Below are 21,256 nucleotides of genomic sequence, written 5' to 3' on the forward strand. Positions count from 1 at the left end.
TGGCTCCCTCCCCCAAACAGCCCCCTCTGCCGCTACTCACATAGATTCCATGACCCTCACTGTCCCCCTCTGTTAAGATCTTTCCCTCCTCTCTCATGACCCCCTTTCTAGTTACACACAGACATGCATTCACAGGTGTGCACACACACATATAGACACACATACACACATATGCACACAACAGCATACACAGACATACATTCGCACATGCACTGTCGCATGTGCACACAAACACATGTGCACACATTCACATGTACACACATACACATGCGTAAAGCATACCATACACATGCACAGACACATGCACACACAGCCTTTTGGTGTCGGGCCCTCTTTATCTGGTGTGATGCATGCAGGAAGTCACATGCACCTGAAGTGACTTCCCTCTTCTGGCGTTCCCCCAAACGGTGACTGCTGACCAGGCGACTTGCTTGCTTGCGTCCCACCTCCTCTTCAGTCACACTTCTGTTGCTGAAAACCATAAAGCCCATCTCCACCAGTCAAGGGCTGGTCCTTCCAGAATCCTTCATTGCCAGTTTTAGGAGTTTTCTGTAGATACCAGGAGCACTCTGAGATACAAAGTAGCTTTCAGGGCGATCTAATTGCCTTTCTTATAGTCCTTTGATTTTCTCAAACCTACAGCTCTGTTCTATACTTTCTAGCACGTTTACTTTAGGGTAAAATATCGTTCTTTCTCATGGAATTCTTGTAAAAAAGTTCTTTCTCTAGCCAGGTCTGGTGGCGCAGTCCTGTAATCCCAGCCACTCAGGAGGCTGAGACAGGAGGATCACAAATCCCAGCAACATAGTGAGATCCTGTCTTAACATAAAAAAGGGAAAAAGAGAGGAGGGGTTACAGCTGGGGGATAGAGCACAGTGTCTCGTGTGCACAAGGCCCCAGGTTCAGTACCTACTACCACAACAACTCTTTCACATCCTCTTTTGAATGTCCCTCAGTCAACATATATTCCCCCACAAGTTTCCGTAGCATTTCCCTTACAGCTAGCTGGTTCCTCATTTTTGTGAGTTGTTTTTGTGAGGGTCTCTGTATGCTTTAAATTCATGAATCTTTAAACAACTCATGAACCAGCTTTAATCTCATGACCTTCTTGCCTGTGCCTCTGAACGCTGAGACTGTAGCTGTCAGACCTGTGGAGAGAAAGGAATTTTGTATGAATTACATGTGATGGAGCAGGATTCCGTCCCACAGCACTTAGAGGGATGAGGAGTCTATGCCTAGCTTCTGCCCTGTTCTGGTGCTGCGCTTAAGTTCATGCTGTGGAACAAATAGGAACTTTCTGAATTAGACAAATCATTCTTCTTATCTATTGAATAACGTACTTTCTGCCTTACAATTTTTCTTATGAAAAAGTTTTTTTTTGTTTTTGTTTTATTATTTTTATTTTATGTGGATGAGTGTATTGCCTGCATGCCTGTGAGTGCGCCCATGTCATGCAATGCCTCAGAGGTCAGAAGAGGGTTTCTGATTCCCTAGAACTGGAGTTAAGGATGGTTCATAGCCACCATGTGGGTGCTGGGAATCAAACCTGGGTCCTCTGCAAGAGCAGTCAGTGCTCTTAATCGCTGAGCCATCTCTCCAGTCCGTCTTTTTTTTTTTTTTTTAATTCTTGTATTCTTTACGCACAGAATTACATGTAGTAATGGTATTTTGTGTATATGTGTGTGTTTGTGTGTCTTTTTGAGACAGGGTCTCCCCGTAGCCCCAGCTGTCCTGGAACTCACTATGTAGATCAGGCTGGCCTTGAAATCACAGAGTTCTGCCTGCCTCTGCCTGGGATTAAAGGCGTGTGCCACCACATTTGGTTTTCTAATGGGAATTTTTAACTCTAAGTGTTCCTAATTTATACTGACTGCTGGGGAAAATAGCAGTTTTGAATCATTTGCCATGTGTTGACAGTGTAGACCAATAACAGGATGTGTTCCTTAATAGACTCTAATATGTGTTGCCATTTTTATACAATCTAAGGAGCTAAACATGAACTTGAACTTATATTCAGCAATTCAGTATTTTTACTTAGAAATAACTCAGCTGTTTTATCTTTATTATAAAGTCTACCTTTTGGGTTTAAACTACATGAAGAGTACACTTAGAAACATTTTGTATTGAAATGTAATTAATTTCTTTACACTTCATGGTTGCTTCTAGATCTCCCATGAAAAGCAAGATTGTCTATCAGAGCAGTCAGGGCTCCGAACCCTTGCCAGGGGGAGACCTTAAAACCTCCTGCACTTGAAACAGAAAATACTGCACATTAGGAGGTGAACATCTAACAGATAAATATAACCCTGATTGACTACCAGCCTAGGCAAAATATTTGTTAGCAACTTACATAAATTATGTGTGTTTGTGTCGGGGTTTGTGCACGTGAGTGCAGGTGCCCATCGAGGCCAGAAGAGGGTGTCAGATTTCCTGGAGCTGGGGTTACAGGCAATTGTGGGCTGCCTGATATGTGTGCTAGGAACTGAACTTGGGTCCTTTACAAGAACAGTACAGCACTCTTAATTGGTGAGCCATCTTTCTAGTTAGCAGTTTAAAACATTATCTTAGCAACAAATTTAACTTAATGTATTTTTCAGAAATATACTTAATGCTGGCGTGGTAGTACCAGCACTCAGGAGGCAGAGGCAGATAGATCACTGAGTCTGAGGCCAGCCTGGTCTACATAGTGAGTTCCAAAATAGCCAGTGCTACATAATGAGTCACTGTCTCAAAAGAACAAAACAAAACTGTGTGTGTGTGTGTGTGTGTGTGTGTGTGTGTGTGTGTATTTAAGTCATATGAACTAAAAAACATTTGGGGGTTAATTTAACAGTTTAATTATGTGAGTGCTGACCAATCTTAAAGACAATTTAAAACCATGCAAATAATATACAAACATAAGCACACATGTAGACATAACATACAATGCATACATGCGTATTACATAAAAACAGAGCCACAAAGATGTTATAGCTTCATTGAGTTCTACCATTTGCCAATTTTCAAAAAGACTTGATCTGATCCCCCCTCTCACATCCCTAAGCAATCAACCCTTCGCCTTAACTCTGTTCTTCCAAAGATTTGACGCTTAAGTGAAACAAGGCAGAAACCTTTATGTCTCAGAGATGCAGAACTTGACCTAAACATCATTAAGAAAGGCTCAGATAAAAGCTCAGTGTAGTGACAAGATCAAATGTAGGACTTATTAGCAGACCAGTTAATACCTTCTCCTGTTTTAGTAGCTGATCAGCAAGAGGGAGATTCACTTATTCATAGAAATTTCATTTGCAATGAAGTTTGAAATAGTCAATTAAATGTCAGAAATCATACTTGGGAGACTGATTTAGGTGCGTCCTTTTGCTGGCAATAGGGACAGAGGAATTTTCCAACCTTTCAGGGCCTCATCTGAGGCTTGGGCTTGTGAGACATCTGTGACTAGATTCTCTTTCACAATGGAAACTCCATTTATTTATTTATGTATTTATGTACTTATTCATTTAGTGCACGCGTGCGTGAGTGCGTGCGTGCGTGTGTGCCTGCACGCACCATGGTGCATATGTAGAGGTCAGAGGACAACTTGCAGGAGTTGGTTTTCTCCTTTCACCATGTAGTTCCTGGGGACTGAAGCCAGCAGACTCTGCCCTCCCACCCATCCATCTTGCTGGCCCCCAAACTCCCTTCAGTCTTATCAGTCTGCAGGGAGTTTACCTTTCAACCCCAAGGCCTCAGGCCGAGATGCTATCTCAGACCTGTAACTCCCCCATCACAAGCTGCTCTAAAGAACCCAGGCTTTCTTTACTCTGTCATCAAGTTTATTTGCCAACTGAAAGGCCCAGCACCATCTATTGATCTGAGGAAAGTTCTGAATAAATAGCAGCCCAGAAACCCAATGGCAGGCTCCAGGAAAACGTTTCCCTTGGGAGGCACTCAAGGGACTGTCCTGATCTTTCTTCATTGCTTCTTCCCATCTGAGCTGACTAGTAGAGACCCATAGCCTACAAGCAGAACACCGTATCTTGGGATGGCCAAACCCCTTGAGGGCCTCTCAGTGGTGGCCGCAGATGCTCTAGAGAATTTGAATGATCTGTATAAGATAATCAACCTGAGAGATCCTGACAAGCAAGACGCCTCTTTCCCCCCAGCAACTGAGGCTGCAGCTCTTTGACAAGAAGCTGGTTTCTACGTCACATGGCCAGTGCCCTATAAGTAGCACTGAATGGGTTAGTCAAAGGTTTGTGGTAACACCCTGTCTAGAAGGTGATCTGGGCTCCTGGATTAGGGAGTAAACTCCATCACGGCAGGCAGCTGGTCAAACTGTTCACAGTCAGGAGGCAGAGAGAGGCTGGTGCTCAGCTCACTTCTTGGTTCCTTCTCATTTAATCCGGGATCCAAACCATGGGGCACATTCAAGCTGGATCTTCCGTCCTCAGTGACGCCTCTCTAGAACATTCTCACAGACATGCCCAGAGGTGTGTCCCATAGGTGATTCTAAGTCCAATCAAGTTGACACTGAAAGTCTAACCATCCTAGCTTGCATGCCGGAGATCTTTCTTACTGACTTGTGGATCAGCTCGAAAGGAACTAGAACCCTGGCACTTAGCGAGATGCTTGTGTGGGACACAGCGCCCCGCAGAAGCTTGAAGGATACATTAAAGCCGGACGTTAAACCCTGGAAATCCCTCCTGGGTTCAGAAGACAGCTGGAATTCACAGGCAGACGACCTTGTGCTCACTGAAGTTGAAATGAGTGAGTGACCTTGGGAGCTGTCAGCACAGCGACCAGCTGAACTGAAGTCTGTTCCTTTTGCACACTCTTGGGCATATCATGCTGATAAACACTGTTTTGTTTGCTGGCAAAAGAGGCGGAGATTGCCACAGGCTGTGGACGGGGAAGACCCTGAGCACAGCTGCCAAGTGAGGCAGGAGCTGGGTCGCTGTGGGAGATAGCCACCCATCTTGTCCAACTCAGAATAGAGGCTTGCTCAGCATGGGAGACACAAGCACTCACAGAGCTGAAGGAAAACCAGAACGGATGACACTGCATGGATCTGCCTGGCTGAATGGAGCATCTTCCCATCAGACACGTGGCACAACTCAGTGTCCAACAGTGGGTAGATTTTTAAAATTTTAGCGGGCATTTTTTTTTAATTTAAAAGCTGGAATTGGCCATTAAAATATTGTCTGTCTAAAATGGGCAGAGATAGAGGCCTGATGGGTCTGACATGGAATAAAGGGTGCTCCCTCTAGAGAGTCCTGAGAATAAGTGGCTGGGGCAGAATGCTGGTGTGACCGTGCCAGTACTGCCTAGGGATAAGCAAAGACTGTCTCTCTTCTCTTCCCCTCTCCCTCCTCTCTCCCTCTCCCCCCCTTCCCCTCTCCCACCCTCTCTCCCTCTCCTCCTCTTCCCCTGTCCCCCCTCTTCCCCTCTCCCCCTCTCTCCCTCTCCCCTTCTTCCCCTGTCCCCCCTCTTCCCCTCTCCCACCCTCTCTGCTGGGAAAAGGGCACAAGGGCACAGATCTCCTCTCTCTCTCCCCCCTCTCCTTCTCTCCCTCTCTCTCTCCCCCTCTCCCTCTCTCTCAATCTCTCTCCCTCCTCTTCCTCTCTCCCCCACCCTCTCTCCCTCTCTCCCTCTCCTCCTCCTCCTCCTTTCCCCACTTATTTGAACAACACAAATTTCTTATCTTATAGGAGCTAAGAGAGGATGTATTTCCTGGTCTTCTCCAGTTTGGAGTTGCCTGTGTCCCTTAGTGTGTGCAGTTTTTTCAAACCCCGAAAGTCTCTGATCATCTTCTGCCGACGTTCGCTTTTGGAGCGTTGTCTTCAGCCGCATCCTTTCTACCTCACATCACCAATTTATGTATTAAATTGCAGGAGCGTGTTACCTGCACTAAGCGCACCCAATGTCGTGCAGTGCCCTCAGAGGTCAGACGAGGGCGTCAGATCCCCTGGAACTGGACTTATGGACAGTTGTTAACTGTCATGTGGGTGCTGGGAATCGAACCCAGGTCCTCTGCAAGAGCAGCCAGTGCTCTTAACCGCTGGGCCATCTCTCTGGCCCCTCATTCTTTCACTTTTAAATTATTGCATTTTTAAATTCGTTGACAGACAGCAATGGTATGTATTCACGGGGTACAGAGGGATGTGTACACACATGTAATATATCCAGTCAGAGCAGTTCTATCAAGTCATTCATTCTGTCTCTGTGGTGAACGCACTCCAAGCCCTTGTTCTAACTTTTGAAATATATATTTTTTCTACCCACAGTCACCCCACTGTGCTGTGGAACCCTTGGACACATGCCTCCTGTCTGACTGTAGTGTTGTGTGCACAGACAACCCCGCTTTGACCACTCCCCTTACCACTCTCAGCCTCTGCCAGCCACTGTCCACTCGCCGTTCCCACAATGCTGGTTCTCAGCCTCCACCCACACAGCACCATGCTGCATCTGTGCCTCGTATAGCTGACATAACACAACGTCCTCAAGGCTCATCCTGCTAACGACAGGACTTCATTGCTTTTATGGGTAACACCCTATCCTGTGTCTACACCACATTTTCTTAATCCACTCATCCACTGATGGACATTTAGGCAAATTCCAAGTCGCCAACCCAAAGGTGGCACCACAAAGTCTCGGAACAGGGTCAAGATGGGAAAGGCTTCCTCCTCTGCCAGCTGGTTAAAACAGGAGCCCAATGAACTTGTTCATGTGATAGTCACTGAATGGTCATACCTTTTTAGCAGCCAGGAATCCCAGAAATCCAGAGCTCACGCCCTATAATTTTCTTCTAACAGCTTTATAGATTTAGCTATTTCACCTTTGTGATTTGTTTCAAGTTAATTTTTGCATGGTGTGATTCATCGTATTGCTTGTGTCTATTTAGCTGTCCCAGCACTGGCTGTTGCAAAGATGATTCATCTGTGCTCCACACCTGTGTGTGTCTGTCCTTAGGACAGGCTGCACCATCCTCCTCAACTGACTTCGTAGCAGGTTTGGAAGCTGAGAAGTGATTCTTGCAGTTCTGTTGTTTTTCCTACGTTGTTTGATTGCTTTGAGTCTGTCAAAGCAATATGCTCATATGAATTTGGGGATCAGTTTGCCAATTTCCAGGATTTGGATAAGAAATACATTGCATCTGTAGATAAATTTGGGGACAATAGATAACTTTAAGTTTTCAAATCCATGAACATGGGATATATTTTCTCTTTATTTAGATCTTTAATTCCTTTAAGCAGTGTTTATAATTTTCCATGTGTCGGTCTTATGCTTCTTTTATGAAATTTATGATGTTTTATTCCTTAGAGTTATTTTTGTTTATGTGTATGTGTGTGAGTGCCACATGTGTGAAGGTGCCCTCAGAAGCCAGAGGAGGGCATTAGATCCTCTGAAGCTAGAGCCAGTTGTGAGCCAGCAGATGTAGGTGCTGGGAACTGAGCTCTTGTCCTCTAGAAGCACTGAGCGCTCTTAACCAATGAGCTCTCTCTCTTATTTACTCCCTTACTTATTTTTTCTTAAAACTGACATTCTGAATAGAATTGTCTGTTGGCTGTAGCAGTTCTTTAATCTTTCAGTGATTTTCTGTATTTAAGGTCACGTTGTCTGCAAAGAGTTTTCTACTTCCCTTTCCAATCTTGATGGCTTTAAATTTTTAGCCCAAATTCTCTGACAAGAACCCTCCATTAAAGTGTTGAACAGAGGTGGGAAGCACAGATATCCTTGATTCTTCTCCTGAGTTGGAGGGTAAGGTAGTCCTTCTACTGGTACCAAGTATAATGTTATCTATGAGTTTTCATAAATTGTTGTAGCCAGGTTGTAGAAAGTCCTTCTAGCCTGAGTTGATAGCAGTGTTTTGAGAGGGTTTTTTCTTCTTCAGTTTTTCTACATCTTTACTGTCCTGTGATCATCTCTCATTCTCTGTTAGATTAAGTGATTTTTAAAACAACTATTACATTTTATTTGTATGAGTGCATGCAAGCACGTGTGCACAGGCCATAGTGTATGTGGAGGTTGGAGGACAACTGGTGGGCTTTCATCTGCTCTGTGGGTCCCAGGAATGGAACGCAGGTCACTAGGATTGGTGGCCTTTATCCACTGAGCCCTTTTGCTAGTTCATTAATTGATTTTCAGATGTTAAATCAACCTTGCTTTCTGGGATAAATCCCATCTGGCCTGGAAGAGTTTGTGAAGGATTGGTCTTAACACTTGTGTAGAAGTTGGCTAGAATTCACGAGGGAGACATGTGGGCTTGGGCTTTACTTCTGGAGAGATATTTGGCCACGGGGATTGAACTCAGGGTCCCGCACATTCTAAACATGTGCTCTACAACTGAGCTATAACTCCAGCTGTACGACAATTTGTTTTTGCCAATGCGACCTCTTTACTCATATTAGCTTTATTTGGGCTATTTATTTCTTCATGAGACAGGTTTGACAATTTGAGTGACTCTAGAAATCTATCCATTTTACCCAAATCCTTTAATTTGTCGACATTAAGTTGCTCGTAGCGCTTTTGTATAATCTTTTAATATTTGTAGGATTGATGGTAATTTCCTCCCGTTTATTTCTTGACCTTTGTAACCTTCACTTTTTCTTTCTGTCTTGGTTAGTATATCTCAAGGATTTGTCAAATTTGTTCTTTGAGACATCCAATTGGTTGAATTTCTGCTTTTTCTGCCCTACTGTGTGCACAGGCCTCCAGTCTGCAGTTTCAGTCACTCTACCTGCTCTGGGCTTCGTTTGCTCTCCTAGCATGGACCATTGACTTCAGAGCTCTCCTCTTCCCTAACATGCCACTTAAACCCATGATCTGCTTCTCTGTCTTGCCAGTCTATCCTATGCCCCAGATTCCTTTGTGGTTATGCCTCTCGCGCCCTCACTGAAGACACACGTGGTGTTTTGTTACAGTACTGAACAATGGGGTACTTGATTTGGATGAAATCACATGGCACATAGTTCCATGTGTGGTTTGCTTCTTTACTCAGGGTTACATGTACATACTGTTACATGCTATTACAACTAATTTAAATTGGAATATCTCCTTGTAGCCTCAGCTAGCCTGGAACTCTCAGAGATCTGCCTGCCTCTCTCTCCCAAGTGCTGAGGTTAATATAATTAAATTAGTATAATTTATCTATAAAACCTATACATTTATAATTTATAATTTCATTGTTTAACATTTGAGTTGTTTCTGAATCACAGCTAGTGTAAATAATGCTGCAATGTACCTCCTTGTGCAGGTGTCTTGAAACACACACACACACACACACACAGACGTACACACATGAACACACAGACATACTAGACACACCTTGTCTACTCTTGACACTGGGACAGTACTGGTAGGCATGGCTCATGTGTGTTTCTGTTTTGCTAGACAATGCCACACTATTTTTCATTTAAAATATTTTTTTGGTTTATCTATTTTCATTTTGTGTATATGAGTGTTTTGACTGCAAGCATGGTAAGGGCACCTGCCTGTGCAATACCTGCAGAGGCCAGAAGAGGGCATCAGATCTCCTGGAACTGGAGTTACAGACAGCTTGGTGGGTGCTGGGAACCAAACCTAGGTCCTCTGCAAGAGCAGCCAGTGCTCTTAACTGCTGAGCCACCTCTCCAGCCACCCAGGGAGACCAAAAGCCTTCAGACCTCAAGTTGGGGGGAACGAGAAGAAAGGGCCAAGATGGTTGATCATCCAAAAACAAAAGTATTAAGGAAGAAGATTTGAAAATGTTTGCCGTTGCCTCCCTGCATGGACTCAGGGTGTGGACGTCACCCTCCTTTTGGGAGTGGGTGTGGTTTTGGGAGGATGAGGGACTTCCTGTAACCAGAGATACTTGGAATGACTGTTTAAAAAATCATGTACAATCAAAGTCCTAGTCGCTTTGTAGACCTTGGGGACCTGCTCCAACCGACTGCTTCACCTTCGCCGTTCCAGTTTTTAAATCCTGAGTCAAAAGTGCCAAAATAGAAACCCAAATTTTTAAAAATTAGAAAAAAAAAAACAAAGCCATGCCAATATGCTGGGATTAAAGGTGTGCGCCACCACATCTGGCTAGGGGGTAAACTCACTGTTTTAATTTTTATTTATATGCATGTGCTGTATCTTTGTATGAGTACGCACATGTGTGTGCAAGTGGCTAGAAGCCAGAAGGTGTCATATCCTTGGAGCTGGAGTTACAGGCAGTTGTGAGCCGCCTGACATGGGTGGTGGGAACTGAACTCTGGTGCTCCTAACCATTGAACTATCTGTCCAGCCCTCATAGGTTTTATTGAGATAATATTTTGTTACATAGCCCAGGCTGCCCTCAAATTCACAGTAACCCTCCTGCCGCAGATTCCCAAGTGCTGTGATCATCTGTGTGTGCTTGTGCCCACCTGTCATCCCTGGAGGAAGAAGGATTAAGAATTCAAGCCAGCTTTGGTTACATAATGAGTTAGAGACTAGCCTGGGCTACATGAGGACCCCTGGTCTCAAAAACAAACAAACAAAAGCAGGCATTTTGGGGGTTTTGTTTGTTTGTTTTCTGTGAAAGTTAGATTCTGTCGAGAAAAGGTGTAACAGCTCAGCCAGTTCAGTAACAGCTTCTCGGCTTAGAAGCATTTTCAGAGGACAATGGAGGGTCCCGACTCCTCCTGCTGATCCACACCTGCTGCAAGGTGGGCTGTGAGGCCTGGATGGAGCCAGTCCAGGCAGAGTGCTTGCGCTCAGGAGGAGTAGTGGCTTCTTTCTGCACCCTGTCTGTGATGCCAGGGTACATGGTGGTGCCACAGGACAGCACTGTGCTGGCATAGAGGTCCTTGCGGATGTTGGCATCACACTTCATGGCGGAGCTGAAGGCAGTTTCATGGATACCCCAGGATTCTGTGCCCAGGAAGGAAGGCTGGAAGAGCACCTGTGGCAGTGGAACTGCTGGCTACCAGTGGCAATGCTCTGGCCAACTGCAGCTTGCAGCTCTCCTCCGGGGAGGAGGAGGACGCAGCGGTGGCCATCTCTTGCTTCAAGTCCAGGACCACGTGGCACAGCTTCTCGAAGTCTTTCAGGATTTCCCACTTGGCTGTGGGGGTGAAACTGTAGCCACACTGGGTCAGGATCTTCATCAGGTCATCTGTCAGGTCCCGGCCAGCCAGGTCCAGACTCAGGATGGGGACAGCATAGCCCCGGTAGATGGGCACAGAGTGGCTGACTCCCTCCTGGAGTCTGTGATATCAGTGCTGTATCCAGGGAGGACAGGGACAGCACAGCCTGGATGACTACATACATGCTGGGGTGCTGAAGGTCTGTCACACAATCTGGGTCATCTTTTCATGACTGACGAGTTGAGAGGGACCTGGGTGAGCAGCACCGGGTGCTCCTTGGAGGACACACACAGCTCGTTGTAGAAGGTGTGGTCCGGATCTTACATCGTCCCAGTTGGTGACAGTGTGAAGCTCGATGGGGAACTTCAGAGTCAGGAGGTCTTTTTTCTCTGGGCCTGTTGCCCATGTAGGAGTCCTTCTGGTCCATGCCCTAGTGCCGCCCAGGATGGAGGGCAAACTGGCTTTGCACTGGGGGAACCATTGTCATCCATGGAGTACTGGGTGGTTGGTGGGGACTGGCAGAGAAGCAGATGTGAGAGACCTGTGTTCTCTCCCATGTGTGTCTGCATGTCTGTGTGTTCGTGTGTGCATGTACGTATCTGTACGTCTGTGTAGTCTGTATCATGGCGTTTATCAAATTTGTGAGCAGGGCTTTCCCCAGCATCCCTGTTATCCTTTTACTGGCTGTGGAGTCTGTAGTGCTGTGCTTTAAATACAAACGTCCCTGACTGCTGATGGTGATGCTGAGGGTTTCTTGACACTGGGAGTGAGAGGTTGTACACATTCAGTAGATGCTGTGCTTCAGATTTTGCCCTTTTCCTGGGCTAGCACCACCCACTACTGTGCTCATGGTGGTCGGCTCAGCTCCCAGTCAGTTATACAGTCTAGGGTCCAGCTCCCTCCTAGACGTTTATGTTCATATACATTGATTAGTGTTTGTGGTGGTTTGAATGAGAATGTCCCCCATAGGCTCCAAGTATTTGGACATTTTGTCCCCAGATGGTGGTGCTGTTTTGGGAGGTCTTAGAGGTGTGGCCATGCTGAAGGAAGCTTGTTACTCGGGGTGGACTTACAGAGTTCTTAAGCCTTGCCAGATCTCTAGTCGCTCTCTTACTTCCTGTGCCTGTGTGATGATGTGAGAGCTTAGCTTCTGCTGCTCCAGCCACCTCTGTGGGTCTCTCCCTTCCCTCATGGATCGTTGGCCACCAATCCACGAGAACAAAGGGAGCAGAGGCCACAAAGAGGGTCAGAATGGCCCATGAGTATGACGGAAAAAGCGTTCCGGGAGTCAGCTTCAGTGAGACAGCTCAGTTTATTCAGCGGGGGTTGAGGGAAGATACAGGGTGAAGCCAAATCTTCACCTGATAGGTGCTCATAGTCTGCTTTACTTGAATGTGGCAGGAGAACCGATCATCTGGCTGTAGAGCAATGCCTAATTATCATACACAAAAAACCTGGGGTCAGTTTTTGTTGGTAACTATGCCAAAGGTCATGTTCCAAATAAGGCCAGGCATCTGAGCTTGGAGACACTTTCCAAAGAAGGTCAGGCAGAGAGCAGGAAGCCCCTGCTGAGAAAGGGAGTCCTCCATTCAGCACTGAGCTCTGTAGAGCTATCCAGACAAGCTATCCAGACACGGTGGACTGCGACCTTAGCAGCAGGGTCCCCCAACACTCCTCTGCCGCCATGCCTCCCCGCCGTGATGGACTCTTGCCCCTTGGAACCATAGGCTAAATAAACTCTTCCTTCTATAAGTTGCTTTGGTCAGTGTTTCTATCACAGCAACAGAAAAGTAACTGAGCTCCTCTCAGCCTCTGCCAGAGAAGCGTCTGGTAATGCAGACTCACCACACAGAATAAGCGACTGCTCAGTGCTCTGCCCTAAACAGGATATCTAAAAATATTTTATTATTTTTATTTTATGTATTTGAGTGTATTGCCTGCATGCATGTAAGTGCACTTGTGTCATGCAATGCCTGAGGAGGTCAGAAAAGGGCATCTGATCCCCTGGAACTGGAGTTACTGAGGACTATTAGCCACCATGTGGGTGCTGGGAGTCAAACCCAGGTCCTCTGCAAGAGCAGCCAGTGCTCTTAACTGCCTAGCCATCTCTCCAGCCCCTAAACAGCGTATCTATGTCACCCCTTCCAAGCCTCAGGGAGCATCTCAGAAGAGGGGGTGGAAAGAACGTAAGAGCCAGGGGGTGGGAGGGAGCATTACAAAACACTGTCTTCCGCACAGACGTGGCCGCTGCACCCATGAACTCACAGCAGCAGTGGTGACTGCCCAGGATGTGCTCATCAGCATTCCATCATGGTGGAGGAGGGGCCCATAGACCCCATGCTCAAGAGGGCTTCACCAGACCCTCAGCCCCTCCCTCAGGTCACATGGAACTAGGGTAGACTCTCAGGAGAGGGTCCCAGGATGCTCCCTGCCCCTCCTTTCCTTGCTGGACCATGAACAGTTAACAAGCCCAGCTGCGACAATCTTAGGCACAGGGTCTCAACCAAGCTTGGGAAGGTGGCATCTATGTGTCAGAGGACTGCCCTATGCAACAGCCTCCTTAGGCTTTGCCCCCCCTTTTCAGTCTCCTCCTGGATATTCAGCTTGAAGGCCTCTCGTGCAGGGATCTAGATGTGTGTATGCCAGTACCTTCTCCCTCACACTTCCTGGTCATCATTCCTGACACACACCAGCCAAAGTGACATCTCGACCATCTGCTTTATCTTTAAGCAGAAATATTATCAGCTGGAAGGTGTCAGCTCAGTCCCAGTAGTGCTGTTGTCGTTGAACGAGTTCCGGGCTGAGTGGGTGGGGGGGTAGGTGGCCGCAGGTGCAGCTGAGGTTTGCTATGAAGGGGCATGTGGCCCTTTCTCACCTTCTCCTTGGCCACTTGCTTCACTTCCTCGTTCTGATTGTCCCTATGGGGAGCAGAAGGGAGACGGGGGCCTTCTGGGCCACCTGGGCCAGGTGAGACGGACTGAGCCATCTGGGTCCACTGGATGTGGTTGAAGCTGCAGTTCTCATCCTGCAGCATTTCAGGCTTGTAGCAGAGCCCTGAGCCTGGGATCCCACACCACATCCATCACATCCATCCACACTCCTGGATGCAAAGCCCCACAATGGCCACCACTCCCACAGCTTTTTAAAATTAATTCTTTATACTCTTAAGATAGGGAATTGTTAGCAGGAAGTTCAGGTGAACTGTGTAAACTGCTTATAGAGATGAGCTACAGTTCTTTCTGTCATAATTGGTCATCACAAAACAAGCATGTAGAGGACCAGCACCCACATGACAGCTCAAAACTGTTCTTAACTCCAGTTCCAGGGGATCTGACCCCTTTCCTGAGCTCCATGAGCACTGCACTGTGGGAAGTGAGCACAGCTGAGTCAGCCAGATGGTGCCCTGGCTGGCTGCCAAACCTCGTGCTGTTTACTCCAACTCTTGGCTGATTGCCAAGGCTCGTGATTCCCGCTTGCTTACTCCAAAGTATGGAGAGGCCAAACAGGTGCTGCCAGCCTGATGATCTTGCTACGTGCCTATGAGCTACACTCTGCCTGGCCGCTGCACGTGTGTGAGCCCTGATTGATACCGGCTGGGGGGAGGGCTGTTGGAAAACGCTATATAAAGAGCTGAAGTGTGTAATAGAGAGGAACCAGCATCATAGTGAGCCAGCATCATAGTGAAGAGAATACGAGAGAATAAAGGAGAAAGAGAAACAGAAGCTTGAACCTCACCTTGGTGTCTGTGTCGTCTTTCCTGGACTCTAAAAATTTAAAAAAGAAGCATGTGGCTTAGTGATGTGGCTCACAGGTAGAATACTTGCCTAGCATTCTCAAAGACCAAGATTTGATCCACAGCAACACACACACACACACACACACACACACACACACACGTCGGTGTGGTGATGTAGCAGTGCACTCAGGAGGCTAAGACACGGCATACATGGTGAGACGGTGTCTTTAAAAAGTCAGAGCAATTAGGACCAGCCAAATGAAACACATCCCATCATGTAAAATTTCAAGAATGTCAATAAAACCAATGATCAAAGCACAAATATTCTCAAAAACAAAAACCCTATTGACAAACAAAATACCAAGAACTTAGGAGTTACAAGCCACCAACTAGAGGGTAAAAGAAAAATATATCTCCTAGATAATGGTCTTTTATTCTGTAAGGGTTATTTTTGTTTTATCTGTATGAGTGTTTTGCCTGCCTTTACAGATATACCACATGTGTGCTGTGCCTGAAGAGGCCAGAAGAGGGCTCAAATCCCCAGAACTGGAGTTACTGTGCTGAGGACTGAACCCACGTCCTCCGCGAGAGCAACCAGTGCTCTTAACTGCTGAGCCATTTCTCCAGCCCAGCCACTGTAATGATTATTTTTAATTGGTCCAGGCTGACCTCTAACTTGCTATGTAGCTGAGGATAACCTTGAACTTCTGATCTTCCTGACTTCAGGTCTGTGCCATCCTGCCCAGTTTACTGGGTGCTGGGGGTCAAACCCTGAGCTTTGTACATGCTAGGCAAATACCCTACCAATTAAGCCACATCCCCAGCCCTTGTAATGGTCATTTATAAAGACCGTTTAACTGTCTGAAAATATTGAAGCATTGAAAAATAGGTGTATTAAAGTAATCAAGTATATTTGCACCCAACTAAAATTTACAATAATTTTATTTTCCTGATCTTAGTGGAAGTAAATTAATATCTTCTAAAATATTTAGAGTAAAATGAGTTGCTCAAAAATACACATAAACACATGTACTTATAGGTACATGCATAGGTACACAGGGTGAAACACGCCTATAATCCCAGTACTCAGAAGGTGGAGGCAGGAGTTCAAGGTTATCTTCACCTTCACCCAAGGCCATCCTGGGCTCTATGAGGCCCCCGCCTCAAAACAAAACGAAACAAAACAAAACAAAACACCAAGCAGCTTATAAACTTCGTTTTTCTTTTGCGTTAGGCTGCTGAGTGTGGTTTCACACACAGCTGAGGCAGATGCAGGGGCTCCTTCCTGCTTTCTTCAGCAGGTGGCACGGCTGGAGATCTAACCCAGAGTTGGAGCTGCCGGCTCCGTGCAGGCAAAACAAAACAGCTGAACACGTTTACTCTTTAAACGCTGCAGGAGTCGCGCCTGCTTTGGGGATTAGATACTGATACTGGTGAGAACAGAGACAAAATAAGGATTTACAAGGCTTAGAATAGACCTCTTCTTAGCAAATTTACTTAAAGTATACCTTTGAAATAACAAGTCTGTTGCGAATAGAATTTCCAAGGAGTTTGGGACAGAAGGGGCAGCTGGGATCCTCTGCGAGGTATGTCCTTCACAGAGCCACGCCCTCCCGGGTTTAGAATCAGAGGTGTTAGGGTTAGTCTACTCCCTAAGTTTTTTCAATTATTTTTATTCTCTAAGAGACTTGCAGAACTCCTAAAAATGAAAGTGAAAACTGCCCCCAAGAGAGCCTGAGCTCATTTTTTTTTAAAATTAAAACCAGGAGGTAATTTGGGCGTTTTAAGATTAAATGATATGCACCCAGATTTTGCAAAGCTCTTGGCAGAATTTAGACTCCATTGCGGCTCAGAGTGTCCCGTAGGGAGTGCCCTTTTAGAAACAGGCTTGAAGAGATGTAAAATCCGAGTTCTGAGGCCTCCTTTGATGCTAGAGCTTCTGTAAGTCATCCCAACCGAGTGTCCAGAGGGTTAATTTGTCAAACACCTAACTGATGAAGACAGCTCGGGAGGCAGTCTGCCTACTGGAGGGAGAGAAGACCTGGGAAGACAGCTTGGAAGTGTCCACATGTGAGCGGCAGGCAGCATGCCAGGTGCTGCTAGGCGGGGATGCAGAGTCCTGGCTGGTCCTGGGAGGTGTCCTAGGAGGCTTGACCAAGCAGGGGCAGGCTCTATCTAAACCTAGGCTGATGAGTGATGATGGACTGAACCTGCCTCTGAGGCTGAGGGAGGTCGGACTCAAAAGCCTGGAGCGTGGAGAAAGCTGGACCAAATACAGGGTTAGGCTTTTCAAAGAGGTGTGGTAAAGGAGGAAACGGTATCAGCGGAAATAGTGAACTGGGGTAAACATTCTCTCTCCAGGCAGTGGACCTCCTCGCCTCGCGTGAGCTAAAGAGCATTGGAGTGGAAGAAACACCCGCAATTGCCCTGAAATACCCGGGAGCCGGCAGGCATGGACAGGCAAGTGGGGGTCAGGTCTCCAGCAAAGAAAGGTGCCTATTTGCAGCACTGGAGGGTGAACAGTCGCACCATTAGGGGGCCATGAGCCTGGGGTGTTGGAGGGAGAGTTTAAGTCTTACTGAAGGGGAGGTTCAAGCTGTCAGTGCGGGGATGCTATTAATGCCCCTCCCAATGGTCGGCTCTCCCCAGCGTGAAGCAGACAGCAGAGATTCTGCTGTCCCTGTCACCCGCTGAAGTTGCCACCCTGAAGGAAGGAATCAATTTCTTTGGAAACAAGAGCACTGGCAAAGAGTACATCTTATTCAAGCACAAGGACCACGTGAAGGCGTGCAAGAATCTGTGCAAGCACCAAGGGGGGCTGTTCATACGCGACATCGAGGACGTGGACGGAAGGTACCGGGAGTCCTTGATTTCCCGCTGATGCCCCTGATGCAGTTAGACTTGACAGGAAACGTGCTCACCTAGACATTTTAAATGAGCCAATCAGCCAGTTACTTCCCCCCAGAAAATTTTGTAAGCTTTACTCTGGTTTGTTTGGGACATCTTCCTGACCTCAAAATTACATGTTTTGCTTAGATTTATTTCCTTTCTCTTTCTAAGAGCTCTAATTTAGCTTGATAAGCTTAACTATTGTATCCTAGCCTCTAAATTTTATGTGTGTGCACATGTAAATGTTTGGGTTGCAGGGGAAACACACACACACACACACATATCTGGTATTGTAGTCATGAAACATAGAAGCCATCTAGACGCTTTCTTCTTCCTTCTCTAAGAACAGACAGACAGACAGACAGACACACACACACACACACACACACCGAGGGCACAGCGAGACAGAGAGAGAAAAAGAAAGAAAAAAGAGACAGGCAAAGAAAGAGAGAAGAAAAGAGAAACACAGGGAGAGAGAAAGAAAAAAGAGACAGAGAGAGGGAGAGAGGGAGGGAAGGGGGGAACGTTTTCCAGGCCTTTTTGGAAAGCAGATGGGACTTTCCTGGCAGCCTAGTTGTGCTTACAGGGGTGGCAGAGCCTGACTATCCCTGAACAGTGTTTTTCTGGATTGTTCCTTAGAACAGTGTTCTCGCCAGCCAGTTGTCTTCCCCATATGAAGCACCTCCTCTCGGGGCAGCTGCCATGCCATGTCAGGGTGGTTTGCTCTCAGGCACTGCCTGGCACCTGGCACCACAGTCCTTGAATGCCTGCTCTGTCAGGCTGGTGCTCAGCACCAGTTGCTCTATGAGTGCTAACCTCTGTCCTCCACAGCCCTCTGCAGCCTGTTTGGATCTGTATGGGTCAAGTCCTTGATTGTGGGACCCTTTCCTGTATCATCAATCTTATTCCTTAGTCATTTGTGAGTTGTTCAAGAATTCCCCACTGTTACTGTGTGGGAGATTCCCCAAGCCTAGAATGTTCTCACACCTGCACATAGATTTGTTTCATTGTGCATATGGTTTCATGGCACAGCCCCACATAGCATTAGAGTTTCCAGTGGGAATCGCCATCGCACCTGCAGCTGGACGCTGCCAGATGAGTGGATGAACATGTAGGATGCTCAGGTGGATTTGTGTTTGGGATGCAGCGGTCCACAGGACACGCTGGTGCTTGCCCATTGCTTCCAGGAGAATCCTCCGGGAGTGTGCTACTTGGTTGGCTTGCTGACTGTCTCTGCAGGGGAGGAACAGGGAAGTCTCACTTCCTTCTCTCTGGTGAGGGTTTACAGCACTCAGGGGGAGGTTTTCTAACTATTTAAGGAGGTTAAAGCTTAACCAGCAGTGTGATCTCCCCTCCCTGCCTGCCTGTGTTAGAAGCCTGCCTCCACCTCTCACCAGCTCTGTAACAAGCTCAAACTTGAAGAAATTCGGAACATTTCTTGAGCCTCAGCCCGCTCATTTGTTAAATGAAACACTGCCTACCTTGTCGGGTCTCTAAGAGGACAAAACGATGTCAAACACAGTCAGGTGTAGACACATGCCTGAAGTCCCAGCACCTGGGAGGCCTCAGGTGGAAGGTTGCTGAGAGTTTTCAGGCAGCCTGGGCTAGGTGGTTCAAGGTCATCCTGGGCTACAGAGTGAGAGTCTGTCTCAAAAAACCAACCAACATGGGGCTGGAGGATGGCTTAGCTCATAAAGTGTTTGCCATGGAAACATTATGCAAACCTGAGTTCAGATCCCCAGACCCACGTAAAAAGCCAGGTGTGGAGGCTTGTAACTGGAGTCCCACCCCTGGGGAGGCAGAGACAGGAGGAGCCCTGGGCTTCCTGGAGATACAGTCTAGCCTAATGGGTGAGCTCCAGGTTTGGTGAGAGACCCTGCTCAAAAATAAGTGGGAAAGTGATTGAGGAAGACACTGACCTTGACTTCTGGTCTGCACACACATGGACACAAACATTCATGCCTACACACACAGACACATATACGTACGCACATGTACATACCCCCCAAAGAAAAAAGAAGAAGCAGACTCATCCATGCAGCCAAACCAAACCCTGCAAAGGGCCAGAAGACCAGGGCCTGGCGGCATCTGGTGAAAACCCCAGACTGTTCACAGAGGGACCCCTGCTGCACTGCCCAGGCTTCCTGTGTGGGCTCCGCACACCAACAACTGCGAAGGACAGAGGCAGGGCCTCCACAGGACCTGTGTGCTGGACACTTTAGTATCAGCCTCACACACCTGGGCTGAGGAAGCCTCAACTGGGGAACTTCCTCCACTGGACTGGCCCGTGGCCACGTCTGTGGGGGATTTTCTTGATTGTTGAGTGATGTGGGAGGGCCCAGCCCACTGTGGGTAGTGCCACCCCTGGGCAGGTGGGCCTGTGTTGGATAAGAAAGAAGGCTGAGGGGCTGGAGAGATGGCTCAGCAGTTAAGAGCACTGACTGCTCTTACAGAGGACCCAGGTTCCAATCCCAGCATCCACATGGCAGCTAACAACTGTCTATAACTCCAGTTCCAGGGGATCTGACAGCCTCTTCTGTCCTCCATGGACATTGCACGACACGGGTATACTCCACATACATGCAGGCAATACATTCATATACATAAAATAATAATAATAGTAATAATAATAAAAACAAAAGCTGAGCATGGACCAGGGGAGCAAGCCAGTAGGCAGCGTTCCTTCGTGGCCTGTGCTCCAGCTCCTGCCTCCATGTTCCTGCCCTGAGTTCCTACCTTGGGCTCCCTGATGAACTGTGACTTGGGAGATGTAAGCTGAATAAACCCTTTCCTCCCCAAGCTGGTAGTGGTCAGAGTGTTTTGTCATGGCAGTGGAGACACAAATGGAAATACCTGCATATGGCAGTGCCTCACCACAGACCTCTGCCTCATGCGGTTGGCTTGAGTTTTACTTGGTCAGCAGGCCAACTCTGTTCTGTGGGTGTGTGAACGTATATGTGCACAGGTTGGGGGGTCTTCCTCAATCATTCCTATTTTTTGACCATCTCCCTGGACCTGGAGCTCACCAGTTTATCTAGCCTGGTGGCCAGCAAGTCCCGGGCTCTTCCTGTCTCCACCTCCCTGTGCTGGTAACAGGTGCGTGCAGCCCCACCAGCTTTTACCTAGGCCCTGAGGATCAGACTCTGGTCCTCAGTCCCCAGCCTGTCCCCACCCTGGGATCCGCTCCCCTCCCCCTCCTCTCGGTCCGTGAGGAGCCAGGCGCTCTCACCTTTACTCCTTGTACACCTCATGGCATGACTGTATGATGGACCGCCTCTGTCCACACCCTATCCTTCACCCCTCCACCTTCCGTCCCCCTACCTGAGCTCTTTGCAGCTGTCCACCCTAGAAGCGGATGTTTGCCAGGGTATAAGCACAGAGATGTGCTGACATCCACCGGCCACTCAGTCTTCTCTCAGACACGTTATCAAGACAGACAAATCTTAGAAGCCTCATTTTTCCATGTTAACTCTAACATGCTTTTACAACTTCTCATGAGTGGAGCGGCTACCTCCCTCCTGCCCCTGCTGCCTCCCTGCACCCGCCCCCTCTTGTCCCC

At 47.4% G+C, this 21,256-nt stretch overlaps 1 protein-coding gene and 1 pseudogene across 1 annotated transcript in view; one reads left to right on the plus strand and one right to left on the minus strand.

Moving 5' to 3' along the window:
• Window positions 1–10,567: 10,567 nt before the first annotated feature.
• Window positions 10,568–11,499, minus strand: LOC103745189 (annotated as a pseudogene).
• Window positions 11,500–12,336: 837 nt separating this feature from the next.
• LOC103745175 (cytidine monophosphate-N-acetylneuraminic acid hydroxylase) overlaps window positions 12,337–21,256 on the plus strand; it is a 70,068-nt gene continuing 61,148 nt past the window's right edge. Inside the window, exons 1-3 of the mRNA XM_029570397.1 lie at window positions 12,337–12,369; window positions 17,170–17,300; window positions 17,458–17,661. Coding sequence (XP_029426257.1) covers window positions 12,337–12,369; window positions 17,170–17,300; window positions 17,458–17,661 — 368 coding nt within the window. The remainder of the gene's footprint in view (window positions 12,370–17,169; window positions 17,301–17,457; window positions 17,662–21,256) is intronic.

The sequence above is a fragment of the Nannospalax galili genome, unplaced genomic scaffold, assembly GCF_000622305.1.
Source record: "Nannospalax galili isolate Female #2095 unplaced genomic scaffold, S.galili_v1.0 scaffold503, whole genome shotgun sequence".
NCBI lineage: Eukaryota > Metazoa > Chordata > Mammalia > Rodentia > Spalacidae > Nannospalax > Nannospalax galili.